The sequence below is a fragment of the Pollicipes pollicipes genome, unplaced genomic scaffold (genome assembly GCF_011947565.3).
Source record: "Pollicipes pollicipes isolate AB1234 unplaced genomic scaffold, Ppol_2.1 Scaffold_4295;HRSCAF=5057_pilon_pilon_pilon, whole genome shotgun sequence".
NCBI classification, from domain to species: domain Eukaryota; kingdom Metazoa; phylum Arthropoda; class Thecostraca; order Pollicipedomorpha; family Pollicipedidae; genus Pollicipes; species Pollicipes pollicipes.
This window is the reverse complement of record NW_023596461.1, coordinates 21,046,432-21,066,666: the sequence shown is the minus strand read 5'-3', so window position 1 is coordinate 21,066,666 and position 20,235 is coordinate 21,046,432. Positions and strand designations below refer to the sequence as shown.

At 53.2% G+C, this 20,235-nt stretch overlaps 1 protein-coding gene across 3 annotated transcripts in view; it reads right to left on the bottom strand.

Moving 5' to 3' along the window:
* The window catches only part of LOC119097032 (kazrin), a 43,379-nt gene that overhangs the window by 8,931 nt on the left and 14,213 nt on the right, over positions 1–20,235 (bottom strand). For 2 of the 3 annotated variants that reach the window (XM_037220049.1, XM_037220050.1), the window contains exons 2-4: positions 11,819–11,964; positions 6,551–6,682; positions 4,557–4,770 (exon numbers count right to left, since the gene is read on the bottom strand). In XM_037220049.1, the coding sequence (XP_037075944.1) occupies positions 4,557–4,770; positions 6,551–6,682; positions 11,819–11,836 (364 nt within the window). In that variant the 5' untranslated portion in view covers positions 11,837–11,964. The remainder of the gene's footprint in view (positions 1–4,556; positions 4,771–6,550; positions 6,683–11,818; positions 11,965–20,235) is intronic. The other variant, XM_037220051.1, reaches the window with a different exon arrangement.

Genomic DNA, 20,235 nt, shown 5'->3' with positions numbered 1-20,235 from the left:
CAAACCAAGAGAATGGAGATATAGTTGCAATGATATTTCGTCGGCGTGCCTTTATCGAAACAATAGCAGAATTCAGATGAAGTCAAGCAGAAGCCTTATCATGTGATGTTGTTTAGATAAAGGCACGTGACCAAAATACAAACACATCTATATCTCTATTCTCCGGGCTTTTCTCGGAAGAATAATACTATTACTGCTGTCTTATATTTGTAAGACAATGAAATGGGTCAACAAGCGTTTTTTACAAGAACATATATGAGTGTCCACGCATGTCAGAAACGAACCAAGACAGATGGGGTCCATGATCTCAATAGCCACATTCAAGCCATTATTCTGCCCCCACAGACATGCCACTGCCTTCTCGCTCTCGTGTTTCGCAACACTGATAAGAAATTGGGATTGAGGTTCGTCCCAGTTGCTTGTGATAGGACTCGACCCCAAAATTCGGATTAAATTTGCATTGCAAATTATGTGCCGGGCAGTTTATTTGCTACTTGACATAAGGAAAGGAAGGGAGGCGTGACACGTGCAAAGTGGTTCACTTTTTATTTTTTCCTACCGAAGCATTCCGGGACCGACATTAAACAGAACGATGCATATTTACTCGTCCGGGCCTAAGCCACCCGCTCTGCCTTGTGTATTCTCAAAGGTAGCCCTCGTGATATGTTAAGCTAGACCGGAAATGAGTGGTTTTAGCCCAAATCGGGCGCACTGGATTAATCGACATGTTAGTTAAAAACTAAGCCCCTCAGAAAATGATGATGATGATTTGGGCTTCGGGGCGCACCGACTACGCTGGTCATCTGGCACCCAGCCCCTCAGAAGTCCACATGTGTGAACGCATTAGCGATGGCATGCTTTGACAGATCATTAACTCCCCGCTGGGTAACCCCACGCAGAGCAAATCGGCAGGGGCTATAACACCCATCTCTTGTCAATCTTCAGGACACGTGCGTCGCGCTCAACATCGCCCCGGGGCGGGGGGCACGCGTCAGCCTGATGTGCGTGCCTCGGCCCGAGACTTGCTCGCCACCCTCCGGCAGAGTAAACACCGGGAAGATAGCCGGTGCGTGCCGGGGCCGTGGGAGCCGCGCCACAGAGCAGCTGAGTCAATGAAGGCGCCGGCGATCGGGGTGCGTGTTGACCCAGGTGGGCGTGATCAGGCGAGCGGAAGCGATGCGGGCTACCATGCGCCTTGAGGAAGTGGTGCAGCGTGTCGACGAACGGGCCTCACGAGTGAGTGTCGGTAAAATTGGTGGAAGGGGGGAGGGTCGGCATGAATGAGGGATTTGCAGAACGCGGGTACTGCTGGAAGGAAGGGGAAGAGCAGCAAGGCAAGCCACCTGGTTATCCTTGCCATAAGATCATCGATACAATAGCATATCAGAATACTTAAGAATGCACATAGATTCTGCCCAGTGAGGCTCGGCTGTGTCCTTTCTGACGTGGAACGAGAGCAAGTGGACAAGCTTCCCCACTCAACCTTTGCAGCACAAGCTGACCTTTTTGTCCTTTTGGGCATGCGCGACGTTTGCCGAATTTTGCAAAGATTTGTTACGCATAAAATATAAGAAAGGCGTTCCTTTCCGATCCAATAACCCTTTAGTCTGGAGTCTTAGTCACAAACTGACATAAAGTCGGAGGATTCGGAGACCAGATGTCCCGACTACTGCGGACGCGGACGCGGTCAGAGTGACGCGTGGAGCTCCAAGGCAAGATACCCGGGACCGCCACTTATGTCACCAGCGGAAGAGCTGAGTTACAGCCATGCTCAGTCCCCGGAAATGTCCTATCTATGAATCAGTATGTACTTTAATCAATGCTAAGGGCTGAGTTGCAAACGCTTCCTAGATGCCTTGGCGCAGTAAGTCATGTCTCTACTATCTTCCTATTTTTGCGTTTGCTGGTGTTGTGTACATTGGCGCGGAACTGTCGCCAACGCTGATAATACACAGCTCAAGCATTTTTGCAGAGCTCGTCAATCTAGCATTTACTGTTTCGACGGCAGCTACTAATATTGCGGCATGTCTCTCGACCAAGCTGATCTTAATCCAATGGTTTAACGTCATCAAGCCAATGTTAGCTGCAATTGTGCCGACGTTTCTTTGGACGCGAAACCTTGCTGCCTACCAAATTGTAAAAAAACGAGTGAAAGAGCACACCTTGTTTGAAGGTGGTCGTTTATGACAAAATTTAGTTACTGGGAAAGGAATTCACGAGCGGTTGAGTTCGTTACATCGCCCTCCTTCCCCCCTCTCCCTACGGTGATGATGTCCACAATGTTTCATTTCCACTGTTGTTTAATGAGCCATACTTTCTGGGCGCACGCCCGAGGCTGCGGAAATGCGTGGCAAATAATTCACCGAATCGCGAAATGAAACGCAAACAGCGATCACGGAACAGTGCAAGACCCATTTCAAGACTGATGAAATGCGACAGCAAGCCTGGGAAAGAAAGGCTGCAGCTTCGCGGGAGTGATTAATGGAGAACGGCATGTTCACCAAGCGATGAACATCCATTCATTCCGCCCGAACCCGACCCGCTCCCCTCCGCTCCGACAATGGCCATCAAGGGGCCGGAACCAAACGACACTGCATATTTCATCCCGTTCCTCGCGGTGGCGTAATGGCCGCCAGCCATGCCACGGCCGTCACCGAGCCGGCACCGGCAGCAGTCATCGGTACTCCGCCAGCAGCCCAGATGTGGGCCGCATCGGTGCCGTCTTCCCAGAAGTGCCTGCCGACGCCGCGCGCCTCACACCGGCCCGGCCTGCCGGAGCGAATTTAGCGGCGTCGTTTCAGCCGGGCCGGAGCTCGTGCGGCTGCGGGAGGGCCATCTGTTCCGATCTGGGAGGGCGAGCCGGGCCAGACGAGGTCAGGGAGCAGGGGGGCCCAACCGGGATCAGGCTCGTCTGGCCTGGAGCTGTTCGTCGAAGTGCTAGTCTCGGAAGGGCAGGGCTTACACCGGTGAGCTGATTTTCCTGTCGGAAGACCCGTACATCCAGCAAATGGACTGCACCAGAGATACCCGCCCCCGCCCCGCCCGCCACCATTGTTAAGCAGTGACCTGACCTGTCCTAGCCCGACCTCGAAGGTCTGGGGTCGAGGGAACCACTCGCAGGAAGTAGCAGAAGTGGAGTTTCCGCTGTCAGTCACAGCTTGTTCAGAGCCGACGCTGTCTCCGTCACCAGCAACTCTGGATTGATTCCCGTCTCGTTGGTGGCTAGGGGACTCCCGAGAGCCATACGTCGAGTCGACCCCGCTCAGGACAGCAGTTCCGAGACTGGTCTAAGTCGCAGCCTGAGAGAACAACGACCCCAGGGACATCGCGACTGCCGGCCGGCCGGGCACGGAGCCGCCAGGGCCTGCTCAGGAGGCGGCCCGGACGGAGCGGGTGCACCTGCCTCGGGCCGTAATGGGTCCCAGTCAGGGCAGCCCCGTCACGGGAGCGGCGAAGAGCTTCGGTTCGCTGACACGCCATGACGACAGGGTCTGAAGTCATGAGGCTGCAGCCGGCGGCTGGAACGACCGCTAGGCATGGTCCGGCCGGAGCACGCGACCCGGCCCGGTTGGCCAACCGGGACTGCTGCTCAGGGGGAACCGGGATCGGTATGGTGGTATGCCAAGAGGAGGGCGGGTAGCACCGTTGTTGATACCTAACCTTGCAGCCTGACGGGAAAATAGACGATCAAGCATTGGCATTGTCAGGGACAAAGGAAAAACAAATACATATATATATATATATATATATATATATATATATATATATATATAGCTGCATTTAACCCATTGTTATTGACCCCATAGCATTATGATGTGTTATGCAGCAGCAGCGCGAAATATATAATTTTTTCCCACCGTTTGCCATGCACTGGAGAAAAGCGAGCAGCGCAGGCCAACGTAAATGGACGGGATATCCTCTTATTGGAAGGCCATTAGGTCATTTAAGGTCATTAGGACCTGTGCGTGTGTCACACGGTTCACGTTCATTTCGTTTCGGTAAGCGGTTACCTTTTAGAGAGGATCGGACAACGCATTTAAAATACGGCATTACAATTCCAGATATGCAAAGGATCCCTGTTCCAAACGCCGCCCAATAAAGTGGCCAGCCTCCAGCGGATGCCTCCCACTATCACTGGGCCTTCCGTCCATATCTCCACCACTTAGCAAACAATCAAAACGCCTCTAAAAGCAGCGCAAAGTCCTCTCGCCCGAACCACCAGAGTCCAGTTTTCCTCACGTTCGAACCGTCCAGTTCAGCTAGGAATGGACCGACTGTAACAATAAACCCAACACTCCATCTATAAATCTGGACGCTCCTGAAATACGCGCAAGCTTTGGGCCGCACACGCACTGGCATTGGTCTGGTATGCTCTTTGCATAATTCCAGGAGTCGATTTAGTGAATTAGTAAACTGATCTAACGTTCTAAAACCTAAAAACGACAGCAAACACTTACCAGTCGCGAAAGCATAAGGAGGGACCTTACAAATAGCCGAACGTTCATTAGCTGAAGGACGGGGCACGTACCCCAGAACGACCAACGACATGCACTCACCCTCCCTACTGTGGTACGCAGCCTCTTCGTCGGATGTGTCGTCATCAGCTCGCAGCCTCGCGATGGCCGAGAGTTCCTTCGGCTCTTCTCGGTCCGTGACCTTGGCGCTGACCTCCGCCGCCCCCGACGTGACCGTTGACCCGTTGACCTTTGGAACTTCCTGCGGCGAGACGGCCGGCGACTGCCGCCCAGGGTCTTCCGAAGCCGCCGCCAACTGAAACAATCACAGTCGGATAAATCGGGGATGATGGGGGTGGGGTGCGGGGACGGTCCGAGCTGTTTGTAGGACCAGAACAGCAATGCTTGATGCATATGAGTCGAGATCTTGGTGGTTGGTAGCTGGTTCACATGCCTGCATAAAACGGCTTTGTTCTGTTATGGTGGGTATTATTTCAAGCGAGCAAACGCAAGTCCCTGAATACACACAACGGGTACTGTAACCGCTTGGAACGTGGAAATCACAAGAGACATCAGCCTGCTTTTGACCAATAATTGTTCTTATCACTAAGCTTGCTAAAAATTACCCTATGCTCCAATAATGCAAATTTAGACACTCTAAGCTCGTTCCTTTACTCAATGCACGTCATAAGTTGTGAGAACATAGTCAACTTAACAAAGTAAACTGAATGTCGTTAAGCGGCGAGATCACACGAAGCCTTCGCTCATCACAGCATAACAATCGCAATCCCAATCTGGGTCTCGCCGCCCTGACCGCCGTACTGGGTCTGGGCGCACTGACCCCCATACTGGGCCTCGCCGCCCTGATCGCTGTACTGGGTCTCGCCACCCTGACCGCCGTACTGGGTCTAGCCACCCTGACCCCGTACTGGGTCTCGCCGCCCTGACCGCCGTACTGGGTCTGGGCGCACTGACCCCCATACTGGGCCTCGCCGCCCTGATCGCTGTACTGGGTCTCGCCACCCTGACCGCCGTACTGGGTCTAGCCACCCTGACCCCGTACTAGGTCTCGCCGCCTTGATCGCCGTACTGGGTCTCGCCGGCCTGATCGCTGTACTGGACCTCGCCGTCCTGACCCCCGCACTGGGTTTCGTCGCCCTGACCGCCGTACCGGGTCTCGCCGCTCTGACCCCCGTGCTCCGTCACACTGCGGAGCACCGTCCGGGCCAGAACAGTGTCATCCCACCAGCCGGCCGTGTCGTGCCCCCGAGCGGCGCCTCCCCGCACCGAGGCGGCCGGCCCGGCCGCGGCTCATGTAATATGCACGCTGAGCGGCGCGGCGCCGGGCTCTTCAGCACGACAGCTGCTCTGCCACGCCGGCCGTCACGCTTCCTACCTGCGCCGCGCGGCCCGCTCAGATGAAGAATGTATGCGTCGGGGAAATATGTCGCACAGGAGCGGGGGAAGTCTTCCAGGATTAGGAGACTTGTGAGGCATTCTGCTGAATGTTGTGGGGAGACGAGCCCTGCGAAGCCCCGCCGCGTAATACCATGGTTCTCGCAACTCTGATGTTGCAAGCATAACGGACGGGGCGCAGGACGCGAGTTTGTTGAAGTGCAGTCATGGGCGAGCCTTAAGCAGGCATGGAACGTATTATCTGGGCCCAGTGCACATGGCGGGGACCTGGTTACTGATCAAAAATGCACGAAAAAGTATTATCTGAGGTCGAAAGAGCACTGTTTGAGGTTTGGAGACCGATGGGTGTGGTGCTGTAGTCTCACTGTCTTTGCACCGACTACTAATAACGAGGTTTCACCTAATGATCGTCACTTAGTTAACCAGTGCTGCCATCTAGAAACCACACGCTGTGGAAGTACGTTTATAAACCCTCCCAAACGATTCGCTCCATGGATACAACCAAGATCCACGGCGAAAACTGACTCCTCTTTGTCACATCTCATTCACGCCCCAACAAAAAAAAACGCCATTTTTCGTCATATATCCCTAATGTTTTTGTCCACCAAAAAGCACACGACGCGGTCTGACTCGAGCAGCGAGGCCGCGCGACACCGGCCTCCCCTGCGCGTCCGACTCACCTGGTGAATCATACGGTGCGTGTCGGCCAGCTCCGTGCGCAGATCAGGGACCTGGGAGCGGGCCGTCTGCAGGCCGGCGTCGAGGCGCGCTCCCAGCAGCTGACCCTCCTCCATCATGCAGCCGAAGCGACCCTGGCGACGGAGGACGCGTGCTTCGTCAGACGGGGCGGTCCCGCCGCCGCCGCCGCCCGACCGGCATTCGAATGAGGCGCGCGGCGCGGACCGGCGGCGGCCCGGCAGGTTTTGTGTCGCGCACAGGTTCGGGGAAACTTCCACCTGCGAGGCCTTACGGCGGCGTTCTGCACACCTCCCCTTTGTCAGAGAACGTTTGTTATCTTAGTGCTGATCCCGGTCGTCAGTATGCAAGGCATGAACGTCTCCAGGCTCTCGCTGGCAGCAACATGTCCGGAATATGCTCTCTCCCTCTCCCTCCCTCTCTCTTTCTCTTTCTTCATGTCTCACCCCCTCTTTCTTGACTTCTCCGTATTATTCTCCCCCTCTTAATCTCTCTCGTTCTCGACATGCCTCTGGATTCCTTGACCACTCGCCCCTATCTTCCTCTCATTTCTGCTTCCTTTTCCTTTTATCTGTCACCCCTCTTTCTATCCATCCTTCTCCCCTCCCTTTGCCTATTCCTTCATTTTCGTCTACCTTAATCTTTTCCTTCCCTTTCCTTTTTCCTTTTCCCTTTCCCTTCTCTTCTTCTCTCACCTATCCCCCTTGTCCCTCACATCCTCCCCCCCTTTTCCCCTCCCTCCTGCACTTTTCCCCCCTCTTCTCTCCGCGGGATGCGACGCCAACCGCCCTATAACGGAACTTGCCGTACGTCATGACGCCCGCTACCTAATTAGGTTGGCCTGCCGTGCGCTGGCCCCGTTTCCGCCCGGCACGACGGCCGATGAAAAACAGCCGCAGGCCATCTGCCCGGCCCGGCGGTCACGACAGCGCCGGCTCAGCCCCGGAAGACATCCCGCCTCAGGCCATCTGACCTTTGCCCCGGGCACGCGCGAAGCTCAGCTCAGTCGGCTGCGGCGCCGCATATTGAAAGCCTTGGGTGGTGGTGGTCAGCGCCGGCGAGAGACCGTGTGACGTCATCGTCCGTCGTCCGTGACGCTGACCAGCAGCGTTTACGATCCTGGTTTCGCTCGCAGGCCGGCCGTAAAACCTGACCCGAGCAGCGTGGCGGCGCGGTGTTCCTCCGAGCGGCCTGGTCGGCCGTCGTCGCTGGCTGCCTGATCGGGATGCGAAGCAGCACACGAGGAAACGGTCGCGTCCAGCGAACAGTCAGCGAATTTTGCCGCAGCGATGCATGGCGCAGAAAAATCGCGATGACGTCTAAGAATAGCTGAGTGATTGAAAAAGAGCCATCGTTCCGCTCTTGTCGCCGTGGTATAGTTAAGTCGACAGAAACACTGGAGTTTATCCTGCTTTTACATGTCTATCCTCGGGCTCGAAAGCCTTCCAGCGATGTGTGAATATGAATAATGCCTCGACTGCGGACCGGAATACGCAGGACACTAACTAAAGACAAGTAGAAGAGAAACGTAATTTTTCAGCCTAACACGTCAAAATTTGAGGTCATTTTCTTACCACAAAGTGAAAGAGTGTTCCGCATTTGCATAGGGCTTTGAACTGAAACAGCCATTCTGAAGATCATTCAGTGCAGTTCGTAGTCCTACCCCTCTAAGGACACAAACCACATATCCGGCATTCCTGAGCGCGATTTCCAGATATAACGGCCGTCAACTGGCTCTCAATCAGTGTTGTACAAGGTGAGATGACGTAATCAAATAATGACTTCTTGAGGAGTATGTTAACTAAGTATAAAAATTGTGTTGCTTTGAGCGGCCTTATCCCTTAAAAGTATATTTATAGTTATAAGTGAGCTCAATTCATCATATCTGATGCTTGTTTCAATATCCTCCAACATGGAACATTCTCTTTAAACACGGACCATTGAAAGGATTTTATACCGTGCATGTTTAACGGGACGAGATCGACATTCGAGCCTTGGGGTCTGATGGTATTTATTTGTTTTTTGTGGCTCGCTGCGAAACAAGTAGGTGAGTACGACGATATAGCCCATATGTCACATTAATCTAGTGAGTATTGGTAGGTATGTGTGCTTACTGTTGAAAGTCAACGTTTCAACATCATAATTAGATGCGGCCAGCCACGGTTAATGCCATTATTTTCCAATGTAGAAAATGTATTTTTGGATTTTTTGTTTCTTTGCTTTTTTAACCGGAATTTTCTCTGCCCCTACCACAACGCTATGTGCATGCCTACGTTACCGCAGCGGTATCATCCGTCCCGCTTGGCATTTACAACAGGAAGTAGTAAACCGGCAGGCAGGTCTGCTGATGGCGTGGAGGATGGGAGCTGGAGTGCGAGGTAAAAACATGTCATGTGCGGAGCTGGGGTCCGACGAAAACGTATGCGTTACAGGCGTTATCCGTATCCGTTACAGGCAAGTCACTTCAGCGTTCGATTCTTTGGTAGTCCTACCGTTTCCATTAAAGAAACTTTGCGCAATCGCCACCGCTCTTGATCACGCACATAACACATTGACTACAGAATCGTTAAAGCGCAAAAATTATGATTAGGCTAAAATGGCATCACTGTAATTCGGGTGACAATTCCCGGTCGGCTGACTGACAAGCCGTTCTTGCGCGACCACATCTCATAACTTACAAATACATACGTAACCTCTCAGGGGTGGTGCCAACCGCGGGCGGGGGAGGGGAGGGAGGGGAAGGGGCAGACATATCTTTTTGTTACTCTTGAATTTCAGGAGCCTCTGTCATGCTGCCGGAAAGACCCACGGGTTCGAGACAGAACAATCGATGAAATCAAAAGGAGGGCCCTCCAGCCGCACCGAAGACACTGTCTGCCTCGCATGAAGCCTTAAATGACCAACGGCAGACTCCGTCGGTTGACAAAAGCCCTGAGTGATCCAACGAAGGCTCCATCAGATGCGCTGGAGGTCCCATAAAGAACAAAACATGATGCCTCTTCAGCAAAAGTGGCGGCCTCGACTAGAAAGACCGAAGGCTCTACTTGACCAATAGATGCTGTTCAATTATATGTAAGTAATGAAGAGGTCCTTTTGAAGAAAAAAAGCTAAGTCCAAAGGAATTTTTAATACGAGTTGGCATGGGAGGCCACCAGATCAATTTAGGAGGCCCCTAGATCTGCTTAATCCTCTTGGAAGCAGTCGGTGACGCCACTCTTGTAGTCCCCACGTCAGTGTATCACCTCCGCGCCACGTTATACAAGCGACTGAGAAGCATGCATGTGACAAGCTATTCAAAACCCATCTGGGGCACCAGCCGGCGCTTCTCCGCTCTAAACTGCGCTGAAAGTTTCCGAGAACGCTGCTTCCCAAACCAAGGCCCATCCAAGTGAATAGACGACTGGATTCTTCCCGGTCATTTTGCTGGTTTGGTATGCGCGGCGCCACTTCCAGCCGAAGCTCGCCGGACGACGCGACCAGCGTGCTGAAACAAGGAAACCCTCGCCACCGACTCGCCATCCGTTTCGATTAACAGACCGCGTCAAACATAATGTGACGTTCATCACGCTTAATCGGCTCCGGTTTGGCCGTCATTTATTGGGTTCGCCTCCACATTGTAGTTTCGACTTTGCGGTGATAGCCCAATAAGCCGCGGCGGTCCCCGTCGGGCGGAGCGGCGCGGTGAAAACGACAGCGTATTAAGCGATTAAAAGCGGTTGCGTGGCGATGACTACAGTATATTTGGTGATTAATAACTTCCGTGTGGTGATAACGACAGAGTGCCGATGGAACGAAACATAAAACATCGTACAAAACATACATATCGAGTAGCAAGCAAGACATGGACCCAGTCACAAAGATATCTATTGCGAAACACGTCCTACGCGTGGAATGAGCGATAACGATCGGCACGTATGACTGCCATAATTTGCTAGATGAATAATGCATCAGACTTTATGAAACGAAAAACTCAATCTGATCCGTAACAAGCTCAGATCCAGCTGCACCGCAAACGGAAGGAGCCGACCAGCCATTGAGCTCGGGATTTTCGCACTATTTGACGACCACATAAAACACATTTGCTGCTTGAGCTGCCGTCGAATACTTGACCGTTATTGGAGGAGCCTTATAACAGTCGCAAGGTAAATCACGATATGGAAAGCTTAAATTCTGCAAATCCGTTTTTATCAACCGAGAGGTCGTAGTATCACTTGCAATGAAATGGTATCAAAGGAACCAACAGTGTTAAAAATCGGTATGCTTTAAGCAAACATGAAAAATGTTCTCTCAAAATATTTGTGAATAACTTAAAATTTTGATCTGATGAGCCAACATTGAGAGAGTAATCTAATTTTACTCCCTGTTCACCATTATCAAAATAATACATTTTATTTACCTTGCTTTCCAACGTGCATCCTCTGTAACGTTTGCAACGCACTAATGTGTCAAAATATTGTGTAATGAATGCTACGAAAGCTTGAAACAATCTGTTTTGACAAGAAAATATGCGAACATGAAGGTATCATACCGGGAATTCAACGGACCGGCAAGGCTATGATTTCTTTCCTATGGAGTTAACCACAGTGGCCCTTTTTAAGGCGCTCTTTGGCTTTGGTAGTGGGAATATCACGTGATCCATGTGACGCATTGGTTTAAACTGCAATCCACCAACTTCTCAGAAACAGACCTTTGCCCGCAGGGCCAATCATAAACATTCCTTTATTCACACCAGGGGAGACACGCACGGTCGTTGTCATGACGACGGAGGTCGCAATTGTAGGGAAGAAGCGTAGTGTTTTTGTAAAGCGTCGACAACGTAATTTGGACTCGAAAATAATTAAAGTTGATATGCTCATGGTGTCCTCACGGTGCTACATTGCACTACCCAGTGTTATTATTAGACATAACAAGTCCTGAGGTTTTACTAGAGTATGTTTTTGAAACATGCCCCAAAGGTGGGACGCTACTTTTCAGAAGCGATGCCCCAAAACCTCTCCGTCTCGGCGAAGAAAGAAATGGGTTAGCTACTGGGCTTACCCAGCTTAAAATGAGTCTCAGTATTTGACCTCTTGGCAAGCTCAGGTCCAACAATACAAAATTACCCCGCAGGGATGATCGCACTTCATCCCTATATGGATGACCTAAGTGTGTTGGGGTCCATCTTCGGACCCCAACACGCTCTTAACCTGAACGTGCATCGTCGTTCATAACACCTTATCAGCTTATCAGCTCTAACACCTCATCCGGCTTACTTGACTTTCGCTGAGCATCTGCTTGTTACGGGCGGAGACGCGGGGTGTTCAGAGCCGTCCGTAGCTCGTCCACGGACGCCCGCTCATAGCCGGCGCCCTGAGCTCCTCACCCGACCGCTCGCGCCGCCGCTGCCGGCCGCACACCGCTGCAACATGGCAGATCGGGCGGGTCAGCTGCACTGCGCCGTCAGTGGGCGGTCAATGCACCGCGCCAGAGCAGCAGCAGCCGGGGCCCGCCGTCAGGCGTCCAGATGCCTGTCATTAAGGCGGTGGCACCAAGGCCCGGTAGGTGGTGGTCATCAGGGCGTGGTGGCGAATTCTCCGGTGGAATGTCTCCGCGTGGCGTCTCGCCGTCAGCAGGGACAGGAGCGCTGATGTGAGCGCTCGTGTTTGCGGTGCGGTAGGTAGGCAGATGTCATCGGCCCGGCAGTCCATCAGGACTTCCGTGCCGTAATGGTAAGGTCAACATGGCGCCGCTTCCCCGGGGGGGGGGGGAGAGACAACCGCCAGAATATGGCCTTCACCTCGGGCGCATTGTGCCGTTGGGTTCCTCAGCGGCTCGACATTGTTTTACCTCTGCTGTCTCACCTCAGCACCGTGAGGTGGAGCTGGGTGACAGGCTCGAAGACAAAGACATATAACGCTGCATGTCCGTATTCTCCTCGCAACGTCGCTCGTGTCGTAAACCTTAAATGGCCTCAGGTGCACCTAGCCGGCAAAACAAAATAAAGAAGTAACTTGCTAATCAGTTAATCAGCAGGCATGGACAGGAAAAAACACCGCTGAAAATGCAGCAGGTGTGTGTTATTGTCTTGGCTATCGACCCCGCTTGAGCGCTTCGCAGCCTTTCCGCTAGTGCTGTAGCAGTTGTCAGGTAATATTTGGCCCTGAAAATGACCTGTTGGGTGATGGTGGTCGGTCATTATGAGCCATGCATGCACCAAATGGAATGACAGTCACACCTCCCGTAGGAACGTCGTAATTCACACCAAAACGTAGCAGTCAGAAGCCTTGGTTAGCTAGACGTGCAACTTGCATTTCTCCACGAGAGCTGAAGTCAAAGCTTGCGTGGAACTCACGTTCGATATTTTCACGATATGCGCAGAGTGTGCCTGTGGTGCATGTATTACCAGAGCGCTATCAGAGACTATTGCCTTGTTGAAGAGACGCTGGGATGCTGTGCATCTCCTCTCCTTGAAGGGTACCTAATCATGTCAATTATGCGAATACCGTGGTGAATAAAACATGACTAAAAGCGTGAATATTTAAGCCCTTGATCATAAATTATCTGCGTTGCTCGGGGAGGCAGCGTGATTAAACACCCGCTGATGTTATCAAGTCACATGTTAAAATATGCTGCAGCTCCCCAACGAACGTTTTCAGTAACCATGTCGGCAGGTAAAACAAAAACACCCCACGGTGTACTTAAAACACAAAACAAGGAACCGCTTCAAATATCACAAGTTCCGCGGGTTTTTAAGCTTTCCTACCCTTTTAAATAGATAAAAAATGAAAGCACGATAAAGAAAATATAGCCATGGACGTTGTTACGTTCCTCTGCTTCCTGTCACAAACTGCATAAGAAAACACAGTAATCCCAGCAGATCACTTCTCAGGTGAGACCACTGCGCAATGTAGTGTAGTTTACGACAGCCACCATCCGCGCTCGAATTGCATGTTCGTTCGGAAGCCCCGGATAATTCGCATCAAAGTCCCTCTACCAGAGGCTCAAAGACTCGTCAACAAGCGAGCACAGGTGAGCCCCGGGCGGACTGGAGGCCCCGGAGGACGGCGCGGTGAGCAGGTCTGCTGACGGCCACCCCGCAGCGGTTGATGATGCAGACCGCGGGCGAGGCCGGCTGGCGTCCAGCTGCCAGCCGGCCAGCCGTGCCCCAGAGCCGCCCAGGTGAGGGCCCCAGCTGGGCCGGGCGCCGTGTCATAACACGCCCGGCGGGCCGCTCGCCCGGCACCGCTGCAGCGCCGTCAGTCGCCGTCAGAGGCGGCGCCCGTCGGACGGGCCTGTCACGGCGGCGCGGATCCGGAAGTGGAGAGGGAGAGAGCGAGGAGGGCTGGGGAGAGAGAGCCTGGTAAAGAGCAAATGACAGGAGGGCGGGGAAGTGAAAGACCGACAGAGGGAGAAGGGAGTTGGAGAAGGAGAGAAAGAGAGAGAGAGGAGAGAGAGAGAAAGAGGAGATAGAGAAGAGAGAAGAGAGAGAGAGAGAGAGTAGAGAGATAGAGAAGAGAGAGAGAGAGAGAAGAGAGAGAGAGAGAGATGAGAGGAAGAGAGAGAGAGAGAGAAAGAAAGAGAAGAGAGAGAGAGAGAGATAGAGAGAGAGAGGAGAGAGAGAAGAGAGAGAAGAGAGAGAGAGAGAGAGAGAGAGAGAGAGAGAGAAGAGAGAGAGAGAGAGAAGAGAAGCGAGAGAGAGAGAGAGAGAGAGAGAGAGAGAGAGAGAGAGAGAGAAGCGAGAGAGAGAGAGAGAGAGGAGAAGAGAGAGAGAGAGAAAGAGAGAGAAAGAGGAGAGAGGGAGAGAAAGAGAGAGAGAGAGAGAGAGAGAATTCGCGTGCAAGGAAAAAGGCGGCCTTAAAATAAAAGATAGAAATATATAGGTGCCTACAAACATACCCGTGGCACTGGAGCGACAGCTCTCGGTCCCCTCTCTTTATGCTGCCACCACTGTCCCGAGCAGCGTCATCATATTCGGCGTCCGCACATCCTCGCCCGCCACGCCACCCGCCAAAATCTGTCAGTTACATCGCCACACGCCTCCTGCGCCCGTAGACATCGCCTCCAACAAAACGAGGCGACAGTATGTCGCACGCGCACGCTCGCAGCACCGTCCGGTCATCCACGATCTCCTCCGACTACACAAGTGAGCGAAGAAGCTCACCTCCCCCACCTCGCCTCACCTGGCTGTCCTCCCACTCCCTAGCGGGAGGACGGCCACGAGCGCGTGGTGGGCGGTGACCGATGGGGACGGAGCAGCGGCGCCGGTGAGCTAGCACGACAGCGGTGGCCGCTCGTCCGTCCTCATGTCGGGCAGGCCCGACCCGGGGCCGGGTGACAAAGGGCTCTAACGCGGCCCATTGACGCCGGAGCCGCCCGTTCCAGTTCTGAGCAGGAAGCGCCCTTACCGGCTCGACAACCCCGGGTGAGTTCGCAGCGGACCGGACGACAGAGAATCCATGCTGTCACCGTTATTCATGGCATCCCACAACCCATATATTCCGCGTCTTTTGATGTCCGCAGCAAACCGGAAGACAAAGATGATATGTGTTGTCACGTATGATCTTTGTCGGACGTGCAGAACTTTTCCGGTTGATGATCGAAGTAAAACAGAAAGAGCACAACAGGCTCATCGTAAGCAAGTATACTCGAGCACAAAAGACAGACGACTGGTGAAGAAAAGGTGCGTTATACTTTAAAACAGTAAAATTTACAGTTTTCGCTGTTAGAAACACGCTTAGTACGTACGAACATGAATGTTAGTGTCTCGGATGTGCATTTACTGCGACGAAAGCTACCAAAATATACATAGAAAATGTGCAGCGCTACGAACACGTCCGGCCAAATGTGCGTGACGTCACGACAGTAAAGCATTCTTGGTGCGCTTCAAATACACCGCACGGCCCCTGCCACTTCTGCGAAATGTCTGGTCTTTTCTCAAAGCGGTTACATGCTGACGAAACTACGAAAACAAGCCCGGCGAGTAGCGGTATGCGGTGTTGATCTAGTTTCACGGCCATCAAAGAAACGCTGCTATCAAACGCAACGGCTGAATTCGTTCCCAGCCTACAGTCTTGGGTTCCTCGAACTAAAGCATGCCAAACATATAACTATGTGTTTGCCTCTGGTCAGGCAGCGCCCAGTGTAATTCCAAACTTGTTTTGTGCTTGCAACGTTGAAACACACATGGCTTAAATACAAAACTGGCCCTGATTACTGTGCCCAAAAATTCATTTCCTCAAGATTTATTGGGGGTGGAAAAACTGCCGCTAGAAACCACAATTTTCACCACATTTTGTGTTACCGTATTGACATACTGAAGGACATTAAGAAACTTGTTGGTATAGTCAGTTCCTTCAAACCGTCTGCCTCCCTCTCTTCCAGCAGCGGCGCCTGCTGTTTCGGCCGTACCACTGTCCCCAGCACAGCACCGCCGCGCCGGCAGCGACTCCCAGCGTGTGCCGCGCGCTGGTCACAGCTCTCCAGCAGCAGGTGTATCGACCACTGGCACGCCGGCCCGCTCGCGGCCGCCGTAATCACCTGGCTGACGCCACTCGGGCCGCTTCACTCGATTACAGCGCCGCTTCGCCCAGCTCCGCTCGGCCCGACTTCTCGAGATGAAGGGTGCCCGGTCCGGTGGGTCGGTGCGACTTCAGCGGCCAGGCGGCTGCGCGTGTGTGTCAGAACAGCCCCGAAGGCTCGCGCTGTGGGGAGGCATCACGGCCCTTAGCGCACAGCGTGGGGCTGTTCAGGTATTGAGCCCAGGCGGTCACCTATATGTGGAGCTCAGAGGGATTGCTGGTGTCCAAGTCCTGAATGAAGAGAGTAGAGGAGGTTGCAGTTTTGTAACAGGGTATAATACGGCCCTTATTGCATGGCATAGCATGGTGAGTTTAATAAAAGCACAACAGCATATAGGCAGAGGCTACCAGCGTTGCTGTCGATTCGCTGGTTTGCTTTGAACGGGAGGGCCTGCTTATCAACAACCACTTGACTGAATTATTATTAACGTTTTGTCCAAACCATCGCAGTGGCAATGGAGAACCGCGCATTGCACGACACGATCCACCGCTGACACCCGCCAAAGTGACGGCAAGGACGTGAAGAGAGTGACCGAGACGAGCCGGCGGCTGTCTGAGCTGAAATGGACACCAGTGTTCCTCTCGGCTCACCGGACGGTGCGCTGAGATTACTTTGTTTGGCCACCCGTGTCCTTGACGAGCCTGCACCAATTTGACGTATCAGAATGCGTGCTCTGACTGGACCATCAGTCAGTGCCACTGCCAAGATCCTCACGGCCGATCGCCGAGCTGCTCTCCGTAAAGACAACCGGCTGTACCTTCACAAACAGCAGAGCCGCCGGACGCGGTCAGCAGCGCTGCGCCACAGCCGGACGCGAGCCGCTGTCGGCTGCGGGACGGCGGCCACTCTCTCAGTGTCCGCAGCCGTCGCCGGCGAAAAGGCCGGCACAGCCCAGACTTGAGTGTGGGTGTGGACGCCTGAACCGACGCTCTGACGATGTCGGGTCGCGGCCTGTTGCCCGGGTCACGACCTGTCGCTCGGGTTGATGTGTCGGGTCTGGATCGTCCGGTAACATCGCCGAGGGTGTCAACAGCTGGTTGCCGTGCACACCATTAGTCTAGCAAATCTGCGACGCGTCTTGAGGCGCCACATTCGTGCCAGACAGCTACGCGCGCGCCACAGTCGTGCTCGGTGCCGCTGGGTCACGCATCGTGCAGAACCTGTTCCGCTTACTCCACGGCCAACCAGCCTCGCCGGCCGGCCGGCCGGCCAGCCGGTACCAGGCAGCCACGGCAGCCGTCGGCTGGCGCGCCGCTGCGCCACACACGCCACCCGCGCCGCATGTGCCGCACACAAGCGCACCCCGCACGCGCAAAACCAATAAACAGCGGCAAATGGACGCGGCGCGCGCGCGGGCGAGAGAGCTTTTTCGGCGGCGTTTGGCGATCGCGTTACCCGAACCGCATAAATAGAGCTCGGCGCGAGGTGATCGCACCGCTCGGCGCCAGCGCTGCCAGATGGCCGATATGGCAGCACGGTGCCGGGGGAGTGCCGCCCGACCGGCGCTGCTTGTCGCCTGTCGATCAGAACACGATCTCGAGCGATGTCCCGGCCAGATTAGGACGTGACAGTGCCTGGATACGCCCAGGGCCCGGCGATCGTATCGCAGCTGGGACCGCGACCAGCGGGGTGAGAAGTCGAACACCCGGTACGAGTCCGGCTCACCTGCTGGTTTGCCGCTTGCAGTGCGGTCCTGACCACACAGGAGTCTCAGGATGTGTAGATGTTGCCGCGAGGTTGGTGTCAAATACTCCGTGTGACTATGCCAGTTAGATTTGTACTACTTCACCACCATCGCAAGCGTATCAATAACAATGCACTCTTAATAATGATCTGGAAAAATTTAGATTTTCCCCGCGCTTTGGTCAATTTTGTACACGATCAGTCCAAACATATTACAGAATGTTGCTTCCATGCACTCTAAGCTAAGACACATTCTTCGTACTCAGCACCGTTAACGACATTCCGTTAGATAATCTCGCCGTTCCGTGCCATAGCGTGCGCTTGCCGGCGCCGGTCCCTGCCTGCGGCGACAGGGCTGTCTGCTCTGGCGTGCTGGGTAATCGTGTTGAATGTGTTGGTACATCCGTTTCACACTATTGACACGAGAGTGTGTAGGATGGGTTTGACCAGTCAGCTGATAATATTTGAGCGGGCCGACAGCCTTCAAAATCCCTAAATAGCGTTTGATGGGAACAAGCACAACATGCCTCTCCCCGGTAGTCGAGACGTCAAACACAAACCCAGTCACCAGTGTGGCAGAGGCCAGATGGCCAGAGCAAAACGTACGAACGGAATAAAAGGAATTGATGCGCGTAAATAAGGTGCAGTAGATGTTTCCACCTTCGGCTGCACCCAGCTAAGCAGCCTGACCTGGACGATTGTTGCGGCGCAATAAGCCCCGTCCGTTCCACCACACGACCGCGAGCGACAGTTCACATGGCTCGACACGCGCTGCCCGGTCGTGTCCAGTCGTCCGGCGTCGGTCCGGAGGCCGAACCGGACCGTTGCGACACCGCCGAGCGTCGTCACGGGTGAACCCCCGAGGCCTGGCGTGACCAGAGCGGACAGCGCCGTCGACAGCTCACGCGCCGGCATCGGACGGCCTGTCACGACCAGACGGGCTGCTTACTGCAGAAGGGACGAGGCGGAGATCTGAGAGGCCAGATCGAGGCGGTGCTGGAGCGGGTGTTCTGGGTACGTTCCTCAATCGCGGCGGGGCGTAGTGATGGCAGCCCGTCATGCGTTATTAATGTGCGGATGAATGCATTATTCAATGACGACCTATTTCGTTTTGAATGTCAGCTGTCTCGTCCGCTCTGCCAGACCTACTCGAGGGAATTGCAAGACTTTCCCGCGATACGCATTTGACGCCCACGTGCTCGGTTTCAGAAACGGTTTGTGTGATATTGCTGAAGGCTATATCATTTCCGACGTGATATAGCCGGGGGCGATATTACATATCCTATTCCCAATCCCAACAATGTTTCATCATACGCTTCTTTTCTCAAGAAGGCGTCGGTCTTGCCGAGCCAAAAGCACCGGGAAATCCCAGTGAAATGCGGTGTGCTGAAACTTTAGGGGGGACATGATAGGATATATCCGCCAGGCATCCATATTCAAGCGTCGTCCGCGACTAATGAATAGGAGCCTTGCGCCTCAAACGATGACCATATCCCAGTCGTAACAGCGAAATACAACCGCGATATTGATGTTCGACAAAATGGTTTGTGCCGGCTCGGTGGCAGGCATTTGTTAGGTAAGCAATGTGTGAACGTTGAAGAGCGTTTTGTGTGAAATTCGTATTCAGAATGGTGGTCTAAGGAAAATTTGAGAGAGCTTATTTATAGAGTACTTTAAGGATTGGATAAAACCATGGCTACCCATATGCAATAGGTGACGGATTGAGCTGGGTACAGATTTTTTGCAAAATTAAAAGCATGGGTACCGATGAAACGTTTACAAAATTTCGGGTAGAAGCTTGAAGAAATAAGACATAACCCTAATCCTTGCCTTTCATTTAATCGTAGATAGCTCAAATCGTGTCATTTTTGCAATTATCAAAGCAAAAGAAAAAATGGTAAGAACTAGAAATTTTGTTTACAAACTTGATAAAACTTGACAAAGTAAGGAAAATTTTGTCGAGAACGTAGGACCAACGTGCTGGTAAAATGCAGATGGGTGCGTAATTGGTGGGTAAAACTAAAAAAAAAAATGGGATACGAGTGGATATGGGCACAGACATTGAGGTACCAGGCCGATTGGGCAAAGGAAATCGCACCTACGAAGTCCTCATCTCACAACGACCATGAGAGGGCATGAGAGGGCTTCCACGCACCAACCAGAATAATCCGCTTGAGTTAGCGACCACGGCCACCACGTAAAAGGTCAAGCAGCTCAGCGATATCAAACAGACGGAACGCGCTGTGGCTTCAGGGAATTCCGCCATCCAATGATTTTGTTTTGTGCGCGTTTGCCCCCAGGCATTCGACTGACTCTGAAGTCTGCGATCCGTTAGTTCGTGTCTGGCTCGAAGTCTGGCATTCAGAGGCTTCCTGGATAACCATTGAAGTCCAGTAGTGACGTATTCCATCGCTGGCTCATCGCAGGA